Source organism: Symphodus melops, assembly GCF_947650265.1.
Source record: "Symphodus melops genome assembly, chromosome: 4".
Taxonomy (NCBI): domain Eukaryota; kingdom Metazoa; phylum Chordata; class Actinopteri; order Labriformes; family Labridae; genus Symphodus; species Symphodus melops.
In genome coordinates, this window is record NC_136694.1 from 21,636,932 (window position 1) to 21,663,687 (window position 26,756).

Here is a 26,756-nt window from a genome sequence, read left to right on the forward strand (position 1 = left end):
TGATGTTTTTAGATTAAAGCAACGTGGCTATACAATACATTTAAGCTAGATAAAAGCATAAAATGAAAAGGAGCATTAAAGGAAATAAATAAGCATTATCTTTCTTCACACTCTTGTGCAGCAGTTACTAATCGGGCACCTGTTAATCTAATCCAAGACCAAAGCAGGAAAATTACACAAACAAATGAGCTAGACATGCTCATTCAAGTAAGAACGTCTCACATTCATTATATCTGTAAACTCATCCATCAACTAGAGACTTGGGCATAGCAGGCTGTAAAGGTTTGGACTGCAATTACCAGCAGGGGGCAGCAGATCAACAGAAACCGTTGGTGTGATTACTAGCTTTTCATGCCAAGTGTTAGCAATGCACCACAGCTCATGTGACCATAAAATGAAACAGTTAGATGAGAAAAAAGGAGTGGTAGATGAGGTTAAAAGGATGTAAAAGAACAAAATAAGAGATACAGTAAATAAATTATACTGGCATTAAAAAACTCTGTCAACATAGACAGTCAAGCAACCCATGCAGGGCAACGAAACAAGTGACCGGGTAGGGATGAGTTTTCAGTGGCAGACTATTCACCTCCCAGGATACTAAATTACAGTTGAGTAAGCAAATGATATTATTATTGAAATCACTGTCAAAAACTTTTGTTGAAGACAGAAGACAGCGTTTCAGTGTCACTATAAACAAATAGAACACCTGGGGATTTCAATGACATTTGTCATGTAATTACACACATTTAACTTTAAAAAACCTTCATGAAAATTCATCCCAGACATTTCCAGAGCCATTACAGTGGGGCAGCTAAATTGCCATGAGTCTCAAGTTTGATTAGACTTTGCTATATAGCATCCCAATGGTTGCTTGGAGCTCACAGCACATCAAAACCAAAGAAAAGATTTGTAAAAAGAAAATCTGTGAGGTGTGATAGGAATTTGCTTGGAAACTAATTGTGAATAACTCTATCTTTTTTGCTTATATATACATTATATCATAATACATTATGGTAGCTGCTACTGTATTAGATTAGATTGTGCCACATCTAAGACATTTCAGCCTTGCTAGTCAACTGGTAAAGAATTTGAACTGTACTTGTGCTAAACTAAAGCCATTTATTATTATTACATCACATCAAACTTATGTCCATTGAAAATTATGTCTAAAGATCAAATATCAACTATCTAGTGGTCAGGATCCAAGCAAATTAGCAATGATCATGCAAAAATAAAAATAAAAGATGCGTCTTTTTTTCACTTTCCAAGAATCCAAGTTCAACAGTTGCCAAGATAAACATGTAGTGTGTACCGTAAAATGCCACTTTGTCTTGTCTCAGGTGTTACAACACAGAGCAATAAAGGTTAATTCACAACAACAAAGAACCCCAAGCAGTTACTCATGAAACATTTGATCTTGTAAAGGGGGCTTTGTTGCTTGACTGAAGGAAATATCACTAATCACAATAGTCTTTACCATAACTAAGTACAGTAAATAAAGACATGACCCATTCAAAGGCCAAGCGTACAACACTAAGACACAAGAAGGTTTATATGATAAGATCTACAGTTCTATAAATAGGCTGTCTGCCACTGTCCACAAACATGACACTGTTGTGTTATTTGTAAAAAGCAACATCGATGTTGAACTCAATTCCACTTTGACATCTTAGCACCTTAACTTGGTGGTCACATGTGAAACTTCCAATTCCTGTAAAAATTCAATAAGTTAGTCCTCCTCAAACAATGATAACAAATACATTACACAAAATTCAGTACCACAGTTTGTCACATTCACGCAAAGTAAGAAGAAAAAAAGAATTTCTGGGTAAGGATGCAAATTAATACACACAAACAGTACAACCTCACAAATAACATGCCATGTTATAGGCTGTTTGACTTCCGCTTTACATAGTCACATGTAGCTTCAACATATCAGCCGCAACCACTAACACCACAACGCTGACGCAGAATCTTAATACTCAACATAAGTGCACTTTGTTATTTCAAGTGATATAGGTCACGAGTTTTACATGGAAAGACCCTTCTTATACCCATTGTATCACAATGATGACAAATATCACCACCATACAAGGCCATGATACCAGTGAATTACACTGATGCAATAAAAATGTGCAACTTCACATTCAAGGGACAGTTAAGGCTCATTTGGAGATATCAAAGTTTTTTTTTTCCTTAAAAGAGTTAGATGAGAAAACTGATACCAGTCTGATATTACCACATCTAAAGCTTCAGACAAATGGTTTTTCATTGGTTGTTGTGCCTATTTCCATATGTTATGCAAGCAAATCCATCTAGTTAACTAGCAAATAGTGATTTTTTATTTTTATTTTGATGGCAGTCATTTTTTTCAATATAGATGTTACATTTTATTTTTATTTTATTTTATTTCTTTGAAAAAATGGTATTAAGATGTCCAAGAGAACTGCCTCTCGACTGATTTAGATTTTTCTAGGCATGTTTTGGCCTCGTGGCGGCAGCACTTGTATTACAATGGAGAGCAGTTTTCAGACAACCTTGAGGTTGAGGACGCTGGCCTGAGGTCCTGTTTGGATCTGCAACTCCTTCCTTTAGGGCAGCGCTCTAAAAGAGAGAGTGAGGGGGTGGGAGAATGACAGACAGAGACAAAAACAAAAACAGAGAGAGTGGGAGAGAGAATTTAACATGGTCAGGCTGGTTTTGGTAAAGAATCAAAAATTTACCATGAAGGGTTACAATTATATTACAATTGCAACATGGGTTTGACTTTTGAGAGTCATCTTAAATTCTGAGAAGCATTACACACATTGTGTTAAGCAGGTTTTACAAGTAATTGGGCTTCATGGGGTTTGCACGCCTACAGCCTCTACCTGTTGGGGCTGTACAGTAGTCGCCTTCTGGCCTTGAGGGGAGCGAGCAGGTGAGCGGGAAATACTGGATGAGCGGGCAGACAGTGCCTGGTTCATTTTAGCCAGCACCACATCTGAGATTAGTTGGCGATCCTCTGCCTGGTGATCACCAATCAACTGCATAGATGAACCCACAACCTGACCAAAAAAAGAAAACAGTGCAGACATTACTTTAGAAAAGATGTACATTGTTGAATTATCTATTATGTCTTACTCACTACTGTTGATTGTGCTATGGATGTTATATGTGATATGTGTTTGTGGTATGCTCTTGTGATGTGCCTTCATGTACGTATACAAACTGATGCTTTTACACAAATTAAGTTCCAAATTAATAAACAGTTACGGAGTTTGAATTATATGCACAATTTTCTAAAAAAGCTTCATTAATGTTCAAAAAATGATGTTAAGTAGCAAAAAACGCAACCCTTCTTTTATGGTTACGTCTCTCAGGTGTGCTCAAACGAGTGTTAATTCTTCTCCAAAGACACATATATAGATTTTTCTGTGTGTAAAATTAGTTTGGATCAGATATGTTAAATTGTTTTCAAAATGGTTTGTTATGGATCGTGCTGAGTTTTATGTAATTTCATGCAAAGGGATAACGAGGAACTCTTCTGGCATATGCAGTTTTGGTTCAATTAGAAATGCAAGGACTGTTAGTTCTTCTGTGTTTTCTTCGATCCTCATATGAGAGCAATCTAGTTAAATGAAAACCACGACACAATAGAAAAGTTTCAACCCCCGGTGTAAACGGAGCTGCCTTTTTTTTCCTAAATGTGTGATTTATTTTTAGTTGTGGAAAAGCAAATGCGTTATGATTTTCAATTTAAAAAATATATACACGGATATAAACATCACAATTGCACTGGATCATTGTATAAACTTTACATTTCACTTATCCCCTCTTCAGGATCTTAATCCTCTTTCACCAAACAACAGATTTATTTCTACAGTCAGGCAATTTGCAATTGTAAGTGGGATGGTTCGAAACATTTCTTCGGACACCGCAGAAAATGTTGTTGGTGTTATTGTGGCTTTTGTATCATTTCCCTCTCCGGCCTCAGACTCTCTCTCTAGATTCCCTAATTATATTGTTCAAACTATTTCGTGCCTCAGCTTTCCACCCATTTTCTTTTTTTATTTCTTGTGCTATGACCAGTTATCTAATCGACCTGTCTTTTGTATTTTGTTTATAAAGCCTGAGTTTTCTGCTTGTTTTTGAATGATAGTTTATCACCACCAGCCAATAGTCTTTATCATATGCACAGTATATCTATCTACAGTGTAGTTGAGCTGTTCATTCCCAGCTACCAGAATATCGAAAAAAAAATCCCCTCAGGTGACCCAGCTTTCTATGTGGATGAAGATGCTGAATTGACCCATACCACTGAGTGGTTGTTTACTTAGAGCCAAAATGCATCCTTGGCAGCACTACCTAAAGCACTCCAGCTTCTGTCCTACAAACCCAGGCTCTTCAAGTTACTCCCTAAACTGGCAGAAATGTTAGCCACTCAACAACTCAATCTGGTGGCCTCATTAGTTTCTCCCACTTCTTCTCTATAGTTGCTTTGGGGTCCTGCCTGGTTACATCCAGAGCTTCTCTTCACTGGTTTCCTGTAGGCCAGCCTCCTCCTTCCTTTGCTACTCTCTTGTCTGTGTCTTTTTCCCCTTTGGATAGTGCCTGCCCTTTTGAAAAGGCACCCTGTATGGTAAGTTGACTCTTAAATACCACCTTTGGCTTCCAACCACCTTCCAAGTTCATTCCACTACATGCCACTTTTACCCCATTCACACACTGATAACAGAGGCTGAGGGTTCAAGTTAGGGTGAAGTATTTTGCCGAAGGACACTTCAAGGGTGAAGTCAGACAGAACTGCTCTGCATCACTACTTGAACTGGTCACACAGCCCAAACCCATCTATCTGCTATGGACCACTCTCTTTGAGCCTGAACATGACTGTCAAAATCTGTGTTTTTACTGTCCGACTGTTTTTCTTCTAAACATAAACTGGTCTCTTACATTTGAGCCTAAAAGTGACTCTCAGTCTGAGCTTGAGACTGTATCTGACTTGGATGGGATTTAGGTTCTTTACCTATTGGTCTGATCCTGAACCCTTCTGAAGTCAGAATCTCTGAACCAAAGTCTTCATTCTCTGTCAGACTCTCACTCTCTCTGACTGAGTCTGGGCCTGTCTCTCTGTATGAGCTTTGACTGCTGACTGCTTGTCTGAGTTTCTTAGTACAAGAACGTCTCGTCATCTTAGTAATCCTACCATTTGAGTCTGCACATGTCTCTTCACTGCCAAGGGTCTTCACCTTGCTTCAGACAATACACGTCAACTTCATGTTGCACCTTGCACGATGAGATTGGTTTACTATCCGAGACCTTCGTATTGAGCTTTAACTCTATGAGCTGTTTCACAGTCTTTGCATTTAAGACACGCTTTTCTTGCCTCTGGCCTAAACTGACAGCAGCTTTCCCACTGAAAGTTAGGTTCAATCCATTTCTTTCCCCACTAAGACAATCAAAGGCCCCAGCAGTGTGAATTAGGCCAGACAGGCTAAATTTAAGACTCAGAGACCTTATTAAGGCTCTCATGATCACAGGAAGATGTCGGGTGAGTTTTAAAACAAAAGGCTATAGGATAAATGCAGCTATTCAGTGATAATGAAGCTGTAAGTACAAGCTACTATATTGTGGTTTGACCTGTCTTACGGCTGCTTTGTCAACTATATTTGGTTGATCATAGGACTAATTAGGAGTTTTATGTATCCTGCTCACCTCAGTTATGTAGTCATTACCATCTTTGCCACAGATGGCTTTGACAGCACAAATATCAAGCCCTCCAAAGATCTCGGAGCAGGCATCAACCCACAGCTTATACCTGTCACAGAGAGAAGGATCAAGTTTAGAAAGCATCATAATCTGCTTGCAGTAGGCCCTTAAAATGGGTAAAGTACAGTTGTGTTGTTTTTTTCAGAGTTTTTTTTGTACAGAAACAACCTGGAATTTAAACCGTTCCTGCCTTAAACTTTTTTACTCTTACTCTTTTTTCTTTCAATAATATTGACGTATGAAGAACCTCAGCACAGCATGTGAGTGCAAACAATGTACTGCAGGGTATTTATCCTGAAAGTCACCCAGTAACAAAATGTCTCTATCTGTAGGCCTTTTTGGCTGTAGCTGATATAAGTTACAGAATTTTCCTGGTTTGCTGCACCGGCATCTGCCCATTGACCACTGTCTGGGAAAACAGAACACCTCAGACAAAACCTAGCATGTCAATACTGTAAACTCTGCAATTTTTTAATTGTGTCAAATACACCAAACATTTATTTTGCTGAAGAATCTAAGGCGTAAAATCAATGTCTTCACTTTCTGTTTCAAACTAATGAGACCTAAGCCTTTTCTTGCTTCTATGTACTACATTTTGCGGATATGATAATGAACGCTTTACGCTTTAACGCTCTCTGGACCTTAAAGGGATACTTCACCCATTTGCATGAAGCTTTGTATCATTAGAAACATGGTAGCAGTGTTGAATGGTCGTGAATCCAACCCTCATTTTGCCCTGAGACGAGAAAAACATGTTTTTCTTTTCTTGAAAGTTTTCTTCATGTGATGCAAAAAGTGTCATATTGCATCACATGAAGAAAACTTCCAGGCAAAGAAAAATGCATTTTTCATGCATTCTTGTGCATTTTTTATTTTCATTATTCTTTATATTTGATATTTTTTAAATTCTATTTTATATATTAGTAATTGCTTCTCATATTCTATTTTTCTTTTTCTTTTATTTAAGTTCTTGCTATTTTTTTAATCTTATTTCTCACGTTAACTGTTTTTGCATCAATACGCCAAAACAAATTCCTTGCATACATAAATGTACTTGGCAATAAAAAACTTGTCTGATTCTGAATGAAAAGACTGCCTGTTGACTTAAACTAATTTTGTAATTGTGCACATGGAAGATTACTGTTGTGAGAGATTAACAAAGTGAGCTGTAAATAAACATCGAGTAAGTCTTTAAGCATCAATTCGGAGTCTTCATTTAGCGACGCTCCATACTGATGCTTGTGCAATCATAAGAAATCATGCAATGCGGCCCTTATCTGCTGATCGTTTTCACAGTGAAAACAAGTTGCTAATTTAACGCCTCTCTGTAAGCAATGTCAGTGAATCATGCTTTGATTAATAATACATTACACCGGTGCTCTCCTTGCTGTGAAAGTTAAAAATACTTGCTTTGAATAAGGTTTTCAATTAACCCAGGAAATGTATCCAGTTTTATTTAGCTAATACCCTCTGTTATCACAAACCAAACAGAATCAAAGCTTTTCCCCACACAAGCCAAGAAGACCCATATAAAAATGCTGTGACGCATCAGTCTACTGAAAAATAGGAATTTGATACAGCTGAATGATTCTGCTCTGTGAGCACATTGTGACTAACTGTGACATAACACAAGGACATGTGCGACACCAGGACAGCCTGAGCATCACTAATGTGGGATCTGTGCTCACTTGTCAGTCATGGCTACTTGTTCCAACATGGCAGATCCGGTGTTGCTCTTCCAATTACCAGAGATAGAAGTCCGCCTGGAAGAGAAGAGGAAATTGTGTGTTAAATTACTGCAGACACCAACCTTCATGTGTAGAAATGATAAAAACACAGAAGAGAGATTCAGACAACCTTGTAGCTGGAGGCGTGTTATTTTTTACTGTGAATGCACAGGTTTACTCACGAACGGTGTGAAGGACAGAGAACTTCAACTAGAGATATGTCTTTTTTTTCTCTCAAATTACCGGTATTTGTTTGTTTTGTCAATAATTAACTGGTGTAAAAAGGTGAAGGGTTATAAAGTTTACATTTGGTTACTGTCACTGCACTAGGTTGAGCCTTAGGTATTGGATGGTTTTGACAACAAGCAGTTATTGACTGAATTCAGGATGCTACTGGAGTGAGAAATTTGGTAACTTTTCTTTAAATTTTCTTAAAACAACCGCGCACTTGCAAACATTTCATGCTTCTTTGTTTATGCTCTACGAAAACAAACATCAATAATGCCCAGCACACACAGAGATTAACACACTCTGCATGAAAGACAGTGCATCCCTTAAAACAACTTCTAAACAAGAACAATAGTTACATGTATGCTTTGTAGTCTGCACCGATTTTCTGGACCCGTATGTCATACTTGGCGTCTACAAATGGCTCTGTAGTGCAGTAGGTCTGAGTGATGGCCACCACACTGGCAATATCCTGGAAGTCACTCACATTGTCCACCTTGACCTACAAGGGAAAAACATATTTTTTAAAACAAAGTAAGGCTGGGATACTTACTTAGCAGAAGCATTAGCATAGCAAGTATATTTTTTTATTGCTGCAAATGTCAATAACAGTTCTGTATTGTTGCTAAATAAGTGTGTAAAAAAAAATCAAACCCTCAGTAAAGCTTTGGAGGATATTTCAATGTAATCATGTATTTACCACATACAGTAGGCTACCACAGTGCAAAAAGAATCCTTTACTGCCAATCTGAGAGTTAGTTTGTTCTTCATTCTACGTTGATTAGCTGCTGTATCAAACGTCATCTTTGGTGCACAGATAAGAGAGTGGTAATCTTTTTGTCTTATTCCCGGCAGTTAACAAATACATTTCCTTAGGCATGCACAAAGGAATTGCATACATGAAATAGTTTGTTGTCAGTGATGTCAGTTAGTGATGCATTGCACCTGTGATTTTCAATTGCAGAGCTAAATCACTTATATTCTATGTATGAAGATATGGAACATGTGGTGGTGAGTTGGACCCTTGAACTGTTTCTTTCTTAAACAGCAGTGAACCACTTGGATTAATACAAAAACTGTCCTAAAAACAGGCCTGTGACAGAGTAGAGGGTATAAATCAACACGACAAAGGGCACACATGGACAAACACAATTCCAAATAATTCATTCTTTGGGAATTGATTGGTGAATCATTGTGAAGCTGTAAAGAAGTTTAACACTTCTGAACATATTAGCACAAATGATGGGCTGTAGTGGAATGAAAAGTCATGTGTATTAGTGATCATAGGAGGAAATCACAATGAAAAACTATCAAGAATTAAGTGTGTAAGTCAGAGAAAGCCAAACACATTATAACAATGTCACCCTATTTTCTTTAATGACAAGACACAACTGTGAATTTTAGTATCACTGAATCTAAACTGCTGCTTAAATGTTTGTTCATTTCTGGACTTCAATCTTTCTTTTTAGTAAACTTAATACACAACGTTTGTTTGTATCTCTGTGAAAGGAGTAGAACAACTTTTCTCAAGGAGGCTGTATAGAAAGTTTATGAGTGGGTAGAAACAACATTACCTTCCCCATTCCAGAGTGGGCATGTCCAATCTTCACCACCACTGGGAAACTTGGCGTAGTGATCTGAAATATAATTATTACATTATTAATACTGATGAGTAATACAGATAACAATGACTATGATATCAGCATATTAACACACACAAATGACTCTGAGTATAACAAATATTCAAGGAGAACATGTACAACAGCAAGGAGGGTTAAAACAGATCTGTGTCGTTAGGTTGGAATATTCTGGCCCTGCATGAATGAAAATACCAAATATTAATTACCATTATCTAAAAATCCTGCAATGATGTTTTCATTTTTTTTAAATCTTTTTTCATGAGAAACTAAACAAAATTAAAATATCAAGCAGTGATGAAGGGCCCGAAGCACCCTGAGCATGTCGGGGTGTGTTGCGGCCGCGGGAGTACATCAAGCTGCAGGCCTTACAGTTTGATTTATGTAAAAGTCAAAGTTTAACAGTACGCCGTGGCCACGGCCATTTCTGTAGAACCATGAGGAGCAGAATGTAAGATCTTAGACATGTCTTCAACACGCTGACACTAAGTTGGCAATGATCACATGAACAGGTTCTCGAGGAAGTATGTTCAAATAAGAAGCCTGAAAATGCAAAAAATTATTCAACTCAATATTTATACAATAAAACAATGATGGCGGACTTCCTGTTGGGTTTTGAGGATTTTATGTTGTTCATGACATAGTTAACATACAGAAAAATTGTAATGCATGTCAGAGAAAAAAAACCTCTATGGGGAGGCATTTTGTAATGGTTAAAAAGGGACATCAAGGTTTGACAGTGCGCTGTCAGCCTTTTATGTAGCCTTGTGCAGAGCACAACGGAAGATCTTCAACATGTGTAGAACACACTGACACAGACTTTCCGATGATTTGATGAACATGGTGTCAGCAAGGTATGTTCAAATAGGATGTCTCAAAACGCAAAGTTGGGTAATTATTGATACATTAAAAAAATTATGACAGACTTCCTGTTGGGGTTTTCGCTATGGGTGCATGAGGATTAAAAAAGTGAAAAAGGGGTGCGCTGAGACATTAAAGTTTGATGGTACGCCGTGGCCACGCCCTTAAACAAAATAATGTACAGAACACAAGCTGAGATCTTCAACATGTCTAGAACGTACTGACACTGAGTTTGCAATGATTGGATGAACCCCCTCGGACAAGTTCGTTTAAAATAGATAATCTGTGAAATGCAAATTTGAGCAGATTTTCTTGCATTAAAAAACATATGGCAGAAATCTTCTAATGTTTTGACTATCATTGTAATAGGATTTTATGTAGCTCCTGACATGGACAACATGTTGGAAAATTAGCAGATCTTACAAGCTGTGAGGTGGCAGACCAGTGAATGGTGGTCTTTAGAATGCACTCATGATGATCGATTGAAAACCAGTATGAATTTCCCAAGAGGTGTATCATTTTGATTTCGCAAGACGAATAGTGCAAAAGCTCACAATCTACAAATTATAGCTTCACTTTGTAATGGAAGTGTTTGTACATACTCAGAAAAAAAGGCAAGCGAAATTATGTTTCGCATGAATCTGCAGATGCCATTATAAAAAGTTTTCCTTCATGCTAAACAAGTTTGTTGAACTACTTTGCTATGCCAGTGAGCATACAAATTAAACACATAACCACATGAGAAATGAAGAGAAAAAAAGCCAAAAAAATAGTCAAGCAGTAATTAAATTGTTTTAAGACAACACAACCAAATCAACCAACCTTTAGGGGCCCAAGTTCCTCTACTAATTAGCATATCCAGCATTCGCAGACTAGCATTAGCGTGAATAAAGAGCCTCAGTTGTGGCCAGCTAACAAACAATAGTCAATACAGGTTTCTTGTCTTTTCTGTTGTCATGGAGAAAATAGCAGCCGTTTTTTACACTTCCTGGTACGCTATATTAGCATGCTAGTTGCTAACTCCATTAGTCTTCTATTTGGTGTTGTGCTGGGATCAGAATCGTCACCCTCTGTTCTTGATGAAAGCTCTAAATGAAAGCTAGAACATAAAATAAGGGCAGAAAATGAGCTGAAAGAAACATAAAGCTGAGAAAAATGTAAGTGTTTGGGGATAAATATTATCTCTTTACGTGCATTATTCTTTGAAAGATTTTCTTCAGATGTTGTCTTGTTTTTAATACAAATGATCAGCTTTCACTTCCATTTGTATGTCATAAAATCAACTCCTGCATTTATGACTCAGATGTTGGAGTGATGATCAAACAAGCTGCATCTGAAATGCATTAATAAATGTCCTGAATAAAAAAAAAAAATACTTGTACAGAATGATTTTGAAAGCGTTGTGTAGGTGGGAACTTTAAGCAGTCATAATGTGATGACTAACTGCATGAATACACTAACAGCAGCCAATAGGAGACGAGGGAGGACATTAAAAGAGGGAACAAGAAGAGGCAAAGGATGTTGTTTTTTTTTTCCCAGCCTTTGAGGAGGCTGTCCCTAAATTGTTGAGTACATAAGAGGCTCCCTGTGTGCGACCCTCTCAGCATTCAAGACCAGAGTGTGAGGGGATCCAGCTTTTGTAAGTTTCTCTGTGTGCTGTCCTCAGAAAGAGAGAGAGAGACAGAGGGAGAGGGCAGCAGCAGCAGCAGCTTCCATCCAATTCAAGTAATTTGCCTCGGCCTGATTTCAGACTAAACTTATGAACACATTTCTATCCACAGCTGTGTTTAAGCTCTGCAGAGCTCATCTCACTACTCCGGCTCTACTGTCGTCCATTGTTGACTGCCAGTCTGATTTGTATTCCTGCGGATCTTGAAAGGCTCAGAAGAGGTTGCTTGAGTGTTTATCGAGTGGAGGAGCAAGAGTCAGAGGCTGCCAGAGTCATCATGGCCTTGTCCCAGGAGCGGAGTGCATGTCTGGGGCTCTGGGTGCTTCTTTTGCTTGGTGCAGGCATGGAGGAAGCCGTGGAGGGATGCAGCTGCAACCCAGCTCACCCACAGCAGCTATTTTGCAGTGCTGAGATTGGTAAGTCAGTGTTAAATTAGTTTGCTCTTATAAACTTCAAACTGCTGTATTTCACAACATGTTGAGGCTGTGAATAAAAATACCTAAAGTGGAGGTTGGTTTTAAGATATGTAATATTTCTCTTTTCTTTCAGTAAACAAGTGATGACTATTGATCAACTTCCTGAGTGATAATATTCTCTAGGAAGGAAAGAGAATCAATTTTGCTTTGACATGAGCTAATCAATAGGGCTTAAAGGCTAAGCTTGTCACGGTAATTCATTAAAGAAAATGTTAATTTATTATCCTGACTCTTTCTAATTTAATCATTGAACTTATTAATGCACTGTACAGGAGGCTCATAACATATCCGTATGATAATGTTTTATTTATTATTAGAAGCTATAACATTGTAATTTGTCGGGTGGGTGAACATTAGTGATAAGACTGGCCTTTCTTTTTCTGTATCATTATTATAATAATTATTATTGTTATTATTATTGTTATTATTCCAAAACAGAGCAGCCTGAAGTCTGTTTTGTGGAGTTATGTAATTGCATCCAAAACAAACACTCTGCTCTGACTTAGAGCACTTGGCTCCAGACTGTGGAAAGCTGGAGTATGTGCCTCTGTCAAAGGTCATTGAGGGGAGAGAGACGGCAGAGGGAGAAAGTTGATGAACAAGTTGCCTTAGTGGTATTCCATCCTTGTTGAGTAACTGAGCTAAATCATGATCAGCTCTTTATCTTTGAAAATGTGGCTAAAAATAGTTGGTTTAATATGGAGGTTGAGACCTTTTTTCTAAACTGCCATAAAACTAAAGTAGATCTGGGTTATGAGAACACAATGCGTATATTTGGGGCAAAGTTTTTAGGACAGAACTTGTTAAGTGTGTCAGAAAGGCGTGGAATGAAGGTCCTGTAAGTTTGATCTTTCTCTTTTCGTTGAGGTGTCTGTGCAGGTCTGATAATGAAAATCCAGATCAGCTAGACTAGTGCAATGTCAGGCCTAAATCAGATCTCAGTTCTAGCCTTGTTGGTCTTTGCTGGTATGAAACTGAGTCTAGTTTTTATAACCAGCTTAATCTAAAATCTGTAAATTGTCAGATGAGATCTCAAGCGTTGGATTTCTCCACATGTTGAAGTAGATCAAACAGGGATGTGGTAATACCAGATACCCCAAGAGTTTGCAGCAGATTTAATTTTTTTTTGTGTGTGTGTTTGCTTTTTGATAGGGCTACCTGGGGAAATAGACGGATAAAATGGGAAACACTAAACTGCACCCATGGTGTATTCCTCTCACCAATTAGTCATTATGCAGCTCCAGGCCTTTTAAATCAATTCCAAAATGTGCAAAACATGGCATGTTTGGTTAACTAGCTACAGTAGGGACACTATCATTGTTTCAGAAGCCGAGCAGGATTTCATTAACTAGCTACTTGGACTTGAAGGATGACTCACCATATTCAAATGAGTTAGACCACAGTCTATTTACTTGCTGGGCTATACAAATGGTTTAGGATTCTACTACAAGAGGAAAGAATAATATGAGCAGAGCTGTCAGATCTGGCACACTGTATCCGCACTGTCCAGCAACAAATTCATGCAGCTGGCAATACAAAGTAAGTTAGTTTTGATAAATTGAGTGGGAGATTTTTTAATTCATCTGGAAATATTATCAGTTACAAGCTCGAATAGAGAATTTTGCAAGACTGTATGTAATCTTGCACCTGTTATTTCTTCAATCCAAAAACTAGCAACCATTTTGAGTGGATTTTCAGCCTTTGTTGTCACTGTTAAGTGGATGTGTTCTACGCAAGAACAGAAGCTACATACAGTATATGGAAATAGAAACAGTTGCTATTACGTAAAAAGGGACTTCACAAATACTTTGATAAGCATTGGGTCTTTTGTTATTGGATCCAACAATCTGTGTTAAGATTACAACATAAGACTATAAGAGTCAGTAGTCCCTGGATGAAGCTTTTTGAACCCATGAATACCAGTTGAGGAAAATCCCCCATTTACCAAAACAAAGCCTTCCATTTGTTGGAATCAGTGATTACACTGCCTAGGTTGTTTTCTAAGCACAGGCCAGTGGTGGCCTTTAGTTGACCTGACAGTGTTGTCAGAGTCGACTAACTTCTTGAATAAAGCTGTACATCTGAGTAATATCCCATCTGGACAAACCCCGGACCATTCCCTCGCCATGCTTGTGTATTTGACATCGTGTGTATTCGTGTGTGAGTGTGTGTGTGTTGGACAGAGGCCAAGCCATGCCAACACAGCCTACTCCATCTCTCTCTTTTCTTTCCCTCTCTCTCTCTCCACTTCATTTCCATGTCTATAGGCTCGGTCGAATGGTCTGCATACTAACAATATCAGTGTGAAAGCCCGCTGACAGTCCAGCTTTGTGAGCATGACAAGGGTGCCGATTCATCAGGGAGGGGGGAAGTGAGTTACTACATCAGTTCTCATGGTACAAGTTTGCAATATTTCTCGTTGGTTATGTTGCTGTGAGGCAGATGCACAGACGCTTTCACACTGCAGGGGTGCCTGTCCTTATTCCTGTTCATAACACAGCTGCAGCGACTGAATTGAGCTTGAAAACTAGCTTAGTTCAAAGATGGGCAGTGGGGGGTAAACCATTTTAAAGGAATCTGGGCCAAAGAAGCATTTAAGACAGAGACATCAAACTCTGAATATAATTGCTTTTGCTTTGAAGTTATCACAGAGCTAACTGATCAGCTAGCTTCCATCTTCAGTCTCTGGGCAGGTAGAGACACAAACAATACAAAACACACAATCATTATTATTATTATTATTATTATTACTATTATTATTATTGTTAATAATTTAATCGCTTTATCAACTTGTGTCCCTGCCTGGTTGCATTAATATACAGCCAATGTTTTTACAGCCAACTGTATGATCCCTACACAGAGCACAGTAATGTTTGTGTATTCATTATTATCAATAACAAATTATACAATTAATTATTTATCCATCATTAATTAGTACTGTATTTTGGTCTGTCTGTAAAGCACTGTGTAACTTAGTTTTTAAAATTGCTGTATAAATAAAGGATATTATTATTTATTTTTAGGCCCTTTATTCTGTTTTAAAAAAGGAAGATTTAAGTAGAGCGGCTAATTTGCTAGAGCACTTCTTCTACTCTCAGATATGTTTCTTTTTGCCAAAGGAAGATCAAAGAGCTGACAATGGACAAAGAGGCCATTAATATGAGGGTCAATTTGGTACTGTGAATGTCTGTGTTGTGAGAACAGCAGCCTTATTCTGTGATGTAATCATAAATGAGGAGTGGGCTGAACTGTTTTAGTGTGTGAATATTAACAGATGGGAAAGAAGCATATAAAAACAACATCACAATGTGAAAAAACCACAGCTATGCTGATGGATAAGCTGGGCTGATATATAGGTTGATGAATGTGGGGGTGTGGATTCATAAAGTTACAGAAGGTCAACACCTGCCAACTTTTTCGATCACTAAAAAGTCAAACTAGCGACCCTCTGGTTCCCAAGAAAAACTCAACCAAGTCTATTGCACATTTACAATTAAAACAATTTAAAACAATTCCTTATTCAAACAGATCTGTTTCTAGGGATGCATTTTTCTCGGTTACAGCTGCATGTGTGTGTGTGTAAGCCAGTTAGTGGCCAGGTGTGTCCTTCAGAGGTCAGACAACATTATGTGAAGCCTACTGCAAGATATAATAAAGCAGCGTTACACTACATTTTCATCTGCTTTCTGTCTGTGCGCTCTGTAGAAATCAGCCTGAAGAAGACTAGATCTATTCTCCCTCAAGTTGATTGCTACATCAATTGAGGGTTCAGGCTTTATGGTTTCAAATATTTTGATACACTCTATTTGAGCCTCAGGCTATGAATCATACATTATAAGATTGTATCAGAGTTATAAGACTGTATCAGAGTCAAATCTTGTACTCTCTGACATTTCCCATAAAGTAATTGTTCCTGCACTGGCTGTTTCTCTGTGGCCAATACAGTGCGCTCAGATTAATCCTGCAATGCTGTAGACGGGTTTGCATTGACTTTCTGTCTGTCTGTATTTGCTTTGAGGAAAGAAAGTCTCTTTTTTCTCCTAAGCCAATTTTAAAAGAACACACTGAGCTCGTCCGCCTCTTACCAGCACACACAATCCTCGAGCCAGTTATGTGATGAGAGAAAAACAAAAACAAAGGGGGCGGTTTATGTAGCTGTGTGAGAGGTTGAGGGTGAGAGCTGTGCTGGGTCACACTTTCTCTCCCTCTGTTATGCTCTTGTATTTCTCATTCTTTTGTGGCTCTACCAAGGTCACCTGCTCCATTTCAGCCTCTCTCTTCTGCATCCACAGGGCACCGCTTTCTTTCATTAGAGAGAAGTATGTGGCAGGGGAGGGATGAAAGCTATGTAGAAATGTTTTTATGGAGCAAGGTTTTATCAGCAAGGTCTCAGAGTCTTGGAGTTAATGACATAATATTGTTGATTATATCACATTGTGAACAAAACAAATCTGGTCATACAAAAAAAAATATTATAATAGCTCAGACCAACTCCGTAGTTACTGTTGCTATGCCTGTCAAGAATAACCATCGAACAAGATTGTTACACATTTTTGAAATTGTGTCTCTTAAAAAAAGAGAAAAGAAAAGTGGTACAGCATAGGAAAGAATTATGTATGTGTGCCAGACTTTAATCATTTTAACGAGAACAATAAAAATATTCTGCAGTAGATTTATAAACTGTATCTAGCTAGTTTATAAAAAAAAATTAGCCTAAAAAATGTGTAAAAACTTTGCCCTTTTTCAAAGCTTTTAGCTTCCTTATTTTAAAGTAAGAACACTCTAAAGTGGCTAAAATATACACTTGAAGTTACACACATGAGATTGAGATTAACATACTTCAAACTTATCTTCAACATAACTGATCTCTTAGGAGACGTGGAAAAAAGAAGTCAGGTTTTTTCATTTAGCAAACCATATAGATAGATAGATAGATAGATAGATAGATAGATAGATAGATAGATAGATAGATAGATAGATAGATACTTTATTGATCCCGAGGGAAATTCAATATAGTTACACTATTGTTGTGCTACTTTTGAGATTTTAAGTTTTTGTTGTATCCCCTTATAAAAAACAAACAACGTCGTAGGCTGCTTGTGTTGGTAGTAGTCAAGCTAGATAGCAAGACATGCTAGCTCCTTCAGGCAAGTTTGCTGGACTTTAAAGCCATTTTGAGAGGAAGAAACACACCTGTCAATCATGAGCGATTCAAAGAGGCTCAAATACTTTTTCCTTCTTTCACTGACATGAAGATAAAACATCTGTAACACAGAAAAATAATGAAATGTCTCAATAATAAAATGAATACAGCCCACTTAATATAGCAGTTTTTTCTAATCATTATGGCCCAAAAGTTGTAGTATTCAGTAATTGCGGGTCTCCAAAGGATTCTATTTCTTTCCACAGAAAATGTGAATCAGAGCTTTTGGAAAGCAGGACTGAAGGAAACTTAAGTGTGCTTCTTCAATAGCAAAACGGACCTTCATTTCTTTTATTGGATGACTGGATATCCTCCTGAAACTGTACGAAGAACACTGTTTACCAGTCCCTAGAGCCCTTGTAGTTATTTAATGTTATAAAAAAACAAGCTTTCAGTCCATCCTAACTCTTTATGCACATGGCATTCCTTTGACTACAGTTTTAAGTTTATGACATTTTTCGTATTTTGTGTTGTGGCACCGACTTTATGTTGGCTGAATATTAAATGCAGCTGTGCGGCCAAGTTCGAAGTAAATAGGCGGGATATTTCTAGCCTGAGATAAAGCTCGAATAGTGAACTTTCTTATGTTTGACTGATTGAGCTTTAGCACTCTTATTACCTGAAATTAAATGTTTGTTACTTAAATTGCTATGGTGACATGATGAGTAATGCAGAAATCTGGGATTGTAGACTTCACATGTTTTGATGGAATGATGCCTGTAACAACAGGGTTTGATTTGACTGCATGTAGTGGTGAGTGTGAGTAAAACGTAAACTAGTAAGACTTCACTCATTAAGTATTGTATCTACAAATTAGAGGTTGTTAAATTACAGGAATCTACTGCTGCCTTCCAGTTGAAACCCACTGAGCCATTATCATGTTACAATTCACCCTCCAACTCGATTTACAATATGGGATTTATTTAAGGTGACGTCTGTGTGTGTGTGTGTGTGTGTGTGTGTGTGTGTGTGGTATAGACTATATACATAATTGTGTGTGTATGAAGTTAATCACGGTGAGTGTGTAAGCAGAGAGCTACTTGTTATTCCATGTGGGTTTTGATTTTCCTCCCAGAGGAGAGCAGGGACACATCCGGTATCACTATTGCTGAGAGAGACTGCTGCACTATCTGTGTGAGGAAAAAGGAGGGACATGGAGAAAAAAAACAATCCCTCTATTTAACTGTCTGTAATAAAAAAAAAATCTTGTAACTTACAGATCATAACCATTAATAATTCTGATTGTTGTCTATCATCTCTGGCATTTAAATCACCAACACATTGGGCTTCTTGCATTATTTGGCAGGTCAATGACTCTTCATCCTCTTCTCTTCCTGTTTTTTTCCCTCCCTCTTCTGACAGTCATAAGGGCAAAGATCTCCGGAGAGAAGATTGTGTCGCCTAGCAACAGCTCCTCACCTTACATGAAGATGATTCAATATGAAATCAAAATGATCAAGGTGAGATCTCTGGACAGCAGGAGCAGCTTGCTACTGCTGATGTAGACAGACACACATCACTTTTACTGTTCACACTGCTAGGTGTTATGCTGGTGTATATGGACACTAAATACATATATATTCACAGAACCTGCAAATTCTGATAGGCAGAAACAAAAATCAGTTCTAAACTCTGAGACTCCTGAAATGTGTTGGAGTCCAAACATAAGTCCGGTCCTAACAGCCTAAATGTCTACAACTATAAGCTTCTGATATATGCAAGCAATATATAGGCTTATCTTAATCTAAATGTCTGTTGTTTATTAATTCATACCATGGCTAAGGAATATGGATCCATGCTGGAATGTGTTGCTTTGCTTCGCTACTTCCTATATTGCCAAATATACAATACACTGTTTAACTTCTAGAAGTTCCAATCTCCACTCTTTTCTCATTGTTTTTTCCCCCCCATAGATGTTCAAAGGTTTTAACAAGGCCAAGGATATCCAGTATGTGTACACTCCAGTCTTCTCGTCTCTGTGTGGAGTCAAACTGGACTCCAACAATAAAGCAGGGTACCTGCTCTCAGGTAAAGTACACAATGGTCAGTTTTCATGTTGCTCTTTCACAAGAAAAAAAAAAAAAGCATCAGAGTGCATATTTCTGTAAGAAATGGCTCAACAAATGGCTGGCTGGTTGTTTTGATAAGAAATAAACTGTTAAGTGATAGCTGCAGAATCATTCTTCTCCATAAACAACCTTGTCTTTCAAGGTGGAGTGTAGAAAATTCTTACCGCTGCCATTTCTATACTCTAAAAATAAGGCTATGGTCAGGTAGCTTAGCTTATCTTAGAGACTAGAAATAGGGGAAAGCGACTAGCCCAGCTCTGTTAAAAGGTCCCTCTAAAAGTTACCTCATGTGACTACATGTGTGTGTTTCTCAAAATGTAAATGTTTAAAACGGCTATTTGTATTAAGAGACAAATGTTTTATAAACATTAAAAAATACTGACAATATTTATAGCCGTTGTAGGTATTATCATCAGCCAGAATCTTTTTAGCTTATAAGCGTTTTAGCAATTTTCTACGGCTACATTGTTAAAGTTGAACAAAGCGTCATACCTCAGGCTGTTAAATAAATGAACATAACTCAGTTTGCTGTTTCAAAATAAACTGCTTTGTATGATATTGTTTTATTGAACAGGAAGTATGTGGAGTGATGGAAGAATTTCTATTGGCCAGTGTGACCTGGTAGAGTCCTGGGACAACTTGTCACTGTCACAGAAGAAGAATCTCAACTACAGATACCAGATGGGCTGTGAATGCAGAGTGAGTAAAGACTATTCGTTATCTAGTCACACATGTTTATCCTTGATTCCTCTCATCTCCTCGTCTCTGAGATGCCTCACGAAACAAAGAGCAGTGAGCTCATCTCTCATGCTCGAAACAATCTTTCTCTCATTTCAATACAAAAGATTTTTGGGCCTTGTCACATTTTTTTCTCTAGTCACACTCCGCCTAAATAAATGGGAGAGATGACGAAAAACAGTTTCTTTTAGAGCTTAACTTATCAATAAAGAAATCCTTCTCTCCTCAGATCAACACCTGTTACACAGTGCCGTGTGCGTCTACAGGAGACGACGAGTGCTTGTGGACTGACTGGCTGCTTGATAACAGCCTAAATGGGGAGCAGGCTCGGCAGTACGCCTGCATCCGTCGCTCCGACACAACCTGTAGCTGGTACCGCGGTGGACCACCCCCCGAGAAAGAATTCCTGGACATGTCTGACCCTTGACCTGTAATTCTGACATTCAGTTCACTCAGTTCCCAACAAGCATTTCCTGTTGCATAAACATTGTTTAAATTTGGTATGCAAAGCTGCATCAGATTTAAAAATTAGCTGATTTTCCATCATTTGAGGAAGCTATAACTTCTGTTATCGGAGTTCAGGTGGTTGTGCCTCAGCAGTGCTAGGACCTTTTATTTTGAAAGTGCAGGTTCTTTCTACAGTCCTCTGACTCTTTTTCTAGCTCTCACACTTCACCCGCTGTTTTCAGAGAATAAGATTAGCAGCAGACCATCCAGAGTGTATCTAGAGTGTATCTCAAGAGTGAACCTTTTCTTCATATCTAATGATGTGATGCTAAATGCATAACCATGAAAAATACTGAGGACCTCAAATTTGTTTTACTAACTAGAACAAAGGTTATATAGGACGTTTGGGCATTTACTGTAAAACATTAGGAGACAAGTTTTACAATCCTTGATTTTGCTTGGAAAAAGGTTACTTTACAAAAATGTGCACTACATTTCTTCTTTTCTTTTCACATGTTGCCGTTTTTATTTTCTATACGCAAACTGTCACAACTATCCTGTTAAAACAAAAACAAAAAATCACTCAGTTTATATAGAGAAGCACAGGCGTTCCCCAAACAGTTATGTGTTGACATAATCTTGCACACTTATTACAAATCATCACCATCAAAATCTTCAGTTTGTACTCTAAACTGCAGAGGATGTAAATAATTTATGTCATTAAGAACTAACAATTTAAAGGCTAACAAGACTGTATCTCATAGATTGGATGTTAGGATCTTGTAGTTTTCTGTGTGTAGTTTCCTCAGTTGAACTCTTAGCTATTTTATCGGCCAAAAAAACTCTAATCCAGCGCTTTAACAACAACACTGCCACCTGCAGATGCTAAGCCACCTCTCTGTCAAGGAAATTACATAACAGGACACGGATCAATCCCCCAACAGAGGGAGGACTATTCTCAACTTTCAAGATATACATTTCTTTAATTTTAGGCAAAATTTAAACAGAAAAAGAGAAAAAAAAATACACATTAAAAAGCTAAAAAGCTAAGCCAGATCAGAATTGAGCCCTGTGTGGTGACAAAACTACAGTGAAGTCACACAAATTAAAACGCATTATAACACGCTGCCTTCTTCATGAAAAAAGAGAAAAACATTCAAAAATAAAAATGTGCATGATGTTTTGGAAACATACTTCTTTAAAATGGGTTAACTAAGACTGCCTGGTTTGATAATAACTTATCTTAACTGTATGGGTGTATGTCAGCATTTTCAAACAATTTCACGTTTGTTTTATACTGAAAGAATTGTTTGGGTTTGTATTTATGTCTCTGTTTCTGTCTGAATAGAGTTTTTTATTTCCATGTACCAAAAAAGATTGTACATAAAATGTCTCAATGGAGAAGTGTGACCATTTTTCTTTCTTCTTGTTCTTCTGCTTCAATTATTGAAGAAATTAAGATTCCTATTACCTGGGTAATTGGAGAGATTTTGAAGGGGATAAATACAAAAAAAAAAAAAAAAAAAAAAAACACACAAGAAAAATTGGACAGTAGAAAGAGTTAGAAATCCGGAGAGAGAGAGAGCGAGTCAGGAGTGACGGGGGAGGGGGTGGAGTCGCAGGGCAGATTCAAACCTGGGTCATCCGCTTGGACGACTTTTGTCTTTGAACATGAGGCGCTTACCGCTAGGCTGCCAGTGCCCTGGTTTATTATAAATACTCTTTGATAGGTTTATATTTTTCTGATTAAAAACTATTTTGGTAACTTCTACGCACTTTAAAAATACAGTTCTGACTGTGATGCATGTAAGATGTTAGATCCCGAAAGTATTTAGTAATCAAAGAGTTGAGATGAGGGCATCAGGGCAGGCATTTTTTAAAAAGTTATAAAAAAAAAAAGAATACAAAAAAAAGCATATTCTCATCTCTGTAGTACACAAATACAATTAGCAATTCAAGGGAAGTGCAGGTTTTAATGTTAGATATATTGTAAATAAGAAATGAATGCAAAATGATGGATGAATGACATGTTAGAATCAACATTAATCAGCAGACAACACTGCAATCATAGAACATCTTACCATGTCTTTGTAGTTGGGGTAGAAAGTCTGATCAATGAGTGGAAACTTATCTGAGCCCAGCCTCTTCTGATTAGTGATCAGCTGGGAGAACTAGTGGGAAGGAGGGAGAACAGAAAGTGAGAAAAAAAGTGTGATGGAGAGATAACTTATAATTTAAACAAGGTTCATTTAATTTGTATAAAGCATTTATTTACAGAGACAAAGAACAGTTGCATTACACAAATGTAGGAGTAATAAAAGTCATAGTGTGTTTAAATTCAGCTTGAGTTAGATAGATAGATAGATAGATAGATAGATAGATAGATAGATAGATAGATAGATAGATAGATAGATAGATAGATAGATAGATAGATAGATAGATACTTTATTGATCCCGAGGGAAATTCAAGTTGTACTAAATGGATAAAAAAAAGGATTCTTACTTTTAAAAGTAATGCAAAGCTGCCACCTGTCTACATTTATGCTATGCTTAGGATAGTACAGAAAAAAAAAGATTTAGTTTAGAATCATTTTTGATGAACTGTCTTACAGCCCATGGTTTGTCGCTGAGGTTGTAGATGGTGTCCAGAGAGTTGACTGAAGGGACTCCTGCGTACTGCAGACCGATGATCAGGTTCTTGAAGTCCTCATTCTGGGCCATGCTGTAGGCGTGCTGACGAACCAAGACAAAGTCCGGCCTGAAAGACCTGTTGTCAGAGTGGCAGAAAAATGAAAGAATATATTTTTAACAACCTTGCAATTGAAAAAATTTATCTGAATAACAAATCTGGATTCAGTCACTTCAGAATGTCAGAAAAGTGGTCAAACCTGTCTGATATTTTAAGGCAAATCAGTGACCTGACTTTATAATAAAAAAGGAATAGCACAAATGAAAGGTAGTATATTTGTCTGAGGAAGCTGCAACCGTGACTTTATGTTTCCTACAATAAATCATGATGTGTAAAGGATTTTTACGAAGCAGTCTTTTAAATGGATAAATCCATGCTGATAAATGCAACAAAGTAAGCACTCAATGATTAAGGAAGACGTCAGTAGGTAAAATATTTACATCCATCTAACGTTAGACACATCACCGTGACACAAATATTGAGTATAGAACTCCTACAATCATTACAATCCCTAGATTAATTGTCCACATAGGGACATTCATCTTGGACTCTAGTGTGGCACATGGTTTGCTTCCTCTTCAGCAGTATTAAACAACGAAGATCAGTAAAAGCAATGAACATCTACCCCTCCTAAATTCTGCAAAACCTTTGTCATTTTAAATTTTGAAGAGAAGCCTTACATCACCCTCTTTTATTTTCAGTTTAATTCAAACCTGGGATACTATCATACAGATTCAAAATGTAATATATGTCTGTACCTGTGTGTTCCAAGCAATAGGAGATGACAAGAAAACCTTGGTGGGACTCCTAACCTAATTGAGCTCTGAATCCAGAGCTCAAAGATTGATGACCTGCCATGTTTAATGCATTACTTAATAAATCGTAGGCAGATAACTGGCAGCAGCTGGAGTGAACAGCTAGTGCTCATAGTACTGGATACATAAAAACGGTGGATTCTAGTCTTCATCTTAGGTGTTCATAAACTCATAGGAATTAGAGAAACACACTACATGCTATATTAGGGCACATGGTACAAAAACAAATCTCTGGGGCACAATTCCCAGTGGCTGCACAACTTTTGTTCCTGACAGTCACAATTGCCTACGTTAGTCAAAGTCACTGCGCGACAGTGAATCTCTCTGACGCTTAAATTACGCTCCTGGGACCAAAGCTTGTAAGGCCTGAGGTGAAGCTGAATCATGAATCATATTGCTGGCTTTCTCCTTTGTTTGTGACTCCTTCGGTCGAAAAGAAACAGCAGCTCCTAAAAGTTACGTTTTTATTTCGCCCAAGGATGACATATTAGAAAGTTTCAAATGCACACAAAATACAGGGTTCCCAGTGCATGTGATGGTTTGACATCAGCTTGATTGGTCTTGTGACTTGCAATCTATGAAATAAGGTATAAAAAAAGATCTCTGAAGCTATTGAAGGAATGACACACGACCAAACAGTTGTATTATAGCTTTTTGAATTTCCGAGTAAAAGTCAAAGCTTTTGTTTTAGAAGCACGCCCACAATGTGACCACAACCGTGACTGCCCAAATGAACAAAAACAGTTAAATGTCAGATAATGAAAGGTTCTTACATTGAGGTTTTAAAATGTATAATAAGTTGGTCATCTTTTATAGCAAAACACCCCAAACCACAGCTTCAAGCCCACATGGGAAATTTGTGGCACATGTGTGAAGGACAAAATGCAATATTCATTGCAGTTCAGCTCAGGGGAGAGGTTGATGGTGATAGGGCATGACTCCTGTTTTTTTTTTCCTTTTGTCTGTCTGTCTGTCTGTCTGTCTGTCTGTCTGTCTGTCTGTCTGTCTGTCTGTCTGTCTGTCTGTCTGTCTGTCTGCCTGTGTGTGTGTGTGTGTGTGTGTGTGTGTGTGTGTGTGTGTGTGTGTGTGTGTGTGTGTGTGTGTGTGTGTGTGTGTGTGTTTTGGAGTGCGGGAATGTGAGGATAAGAAGAGACAGAAAGAGAGAGAGAGAGAGAGAGAGAGAGAGAGAGCAAGAGAGACAGAGAGAGACGGGGGGTGTTAGAGGTGTGAGAATAGAGACAGAGAGAGAAAAACAGATATAGGGACGAGTGAGAGAAAAGAGACAGAAAGAGAGAAAACTCTGGCAAAGTGTATAAACACCACCAGCTCTTCATGCTCAGAGAATACTAATCAGACACTCCAGGAAACCAGAAAGGACTGTGTAGGGGAAGACACAGCCATTAATGTGACTGTATGGTCTTCATTAGTGATAGTAGGCTGCAAAGATCATCATGGCTGTGCGATGCATTATAAACCATATCATCGGAAGTCACTTCTACTATGAATATTATTTATTTTTTTTAGATTTATTGTTGGGCTTTGTGGACCTCTATATGAGCCACAGCAGAGTCAAAAATCAGGGAGTGAGAGATTAGGGAATGACTTTTCTTAAGAGTAGCCACAGGTGGGATTCGAACCTCGCAAGGACTACAGTGCAGTGGCAATCCACTGGCGCCCCCAATGGTAAGTGTGACTCAAGAACTAAATATGGGACAAGATTGAACATTTCCATCCATGGTAGCAGCTTTGTTAGGCTGTATGCTATCATGCTAACACCCAAAACCTCCTGATGCTAAAATGCTATTGTTTTAGCTTGGAGAGATTGCAAGCATTTGCTAATTCACACTAAACTCAATTTACAATATAGAAAGGAGACATTTTGCAGGTCATATGATAAAGACAAAGGGACATCCACCATTGATCATGAGTGTGTCTAAAATATTTTAAAGTCTCATGTAATAAAAGAGCAAGTTGATGGGGATACTTAACCACATTTCCACATATAAGAGTGACAGGAGAATACATAAAAAGACCTGAACTTGGGTTACATAATCAAGTCTTAAGTTATTTAATCAGATCTCTGGTGAATCAAAACTAATGCAGAAGTCTGAAAGATGACAACAGCTTTACACTAAATGTATTCCGTCAGTCTTCTCATTGTATGATGAACGTTTTCAATGTCTCACAACTTCTTCAACTGCATGAAAAAGGAATCTTTTCATTGGGAATAAATTGTGTTGGAGCTGAAAGCCCTGGATGGGTTCAAGAAGGAGGAACAGACAAAAAAGCGGATATTCTAAGATTTGTAAAACAAAGTAAAAAACAAAATGAAAAAATAAACCGTTTTGTCGCTTTGTGCTAATCTTGCTGTTTCTGCACTGTATGAGGATGATTGTTCCAAGTGTCTTCCTCTCATTTAACATTAAGCACACTGACTATACAGGTTTCA

General features: G+C 37.9%; 2 protein-coding genes across 2 annotated transcripts in view; one reads left to right on the forward strand and one right to left on the reverse strand.

Annotated features, from left to right (window-relative positions):
• syn2b (synapsin IIb) overlaps positions 1-26,756 on the reverse strand; it is a 75,849-nt gene that overhangs the window by 3,747 nt on the left and 45,346 nt on the right. Inside the window, exons 4-11 of the mRNA XM_079342111.1 lie at positions 23,414-23,570; positions 22,885-22,974; positions 9,278-9,340; positions 8,063-8,205; positions 7,437-7,511; positions 5,695-5,797; positions 2,871-3,047; positions 2,538-2,604 (exon numbers count right to left, since the gene is read on the reverse strand). Of these exons, the coding sequence (XP_079198237.1) occupies positions 2,538-2,604; positions 2,871-3,047; positions 5,695-5,797; positions 7,437-7,511; positions 8,063-8,205; positions 9,278-9,340; positions 22,885-22,974; positions 23,414-23,570 (875 nt within the window). The remainder of the gene's footprint in view (positions 1-2,537; positions 2,605-2,870; positions 3,048-5,694; positions 5,798-7,436; positions 7,512-8,062; positions 8,206-9,277; positions 9,341-22,884; positions 22,975-23,413; positions 23,571-26,756) is intronic.
• LOC306822874 (metalloproteinase inhibitor 4-like) lies at positions 11,030-22,207 on the forward strand. Its single transcript, XM_079342141.1, has 7 exons — positions 11,030-11,358; positions 11,665-11,840; positions 11,983-12,286; positions 18,912-19,009; positions 19,463-19,577; positions 20,193-20,317; positions 20,586-22,207. The coding sequence occupies exons 3-7, from the start codon at positions 12,148-12,150 to the stop codon at positions 20,781-20,783; spliced, it is 675 nt and encodes a 224-aa protein (XP_079198267.1). The 5' UTR covers positions 11,030-11,358; positions 11,665-11,840; positions 11,983-12,147; the 3' UTR covers positions 20,784-22,207.

What these genes read in the sequence shown, in the direction of transcription:
- LOC306822874 (XM_079342141.1), top strand. Translation starts at nt 12,148, where the DNA reads ATGGCCTTGTCCCAGGAGCGGAGTGCATGTCTGGGGCTCTGGGTGCTT. An exon ending in ATGAAATCAAAATGATCAAG is followed by an intron (nt 19,010 to 19,462) that starts GTGAGATCTCTG and finishes TCCCCCCCATAG; the next exon opens with ATGTTCAAAGGTTTTAACAA. An exon ending in AGATGGGCTGTGAATGCAGA is followed by an intron (nt 20,318 to 20,585) that starts GTGAGTAAAGAC and finishes TTCTCTCCTCAG; the next exon opens with ATCAACACCTGTTACACAGT.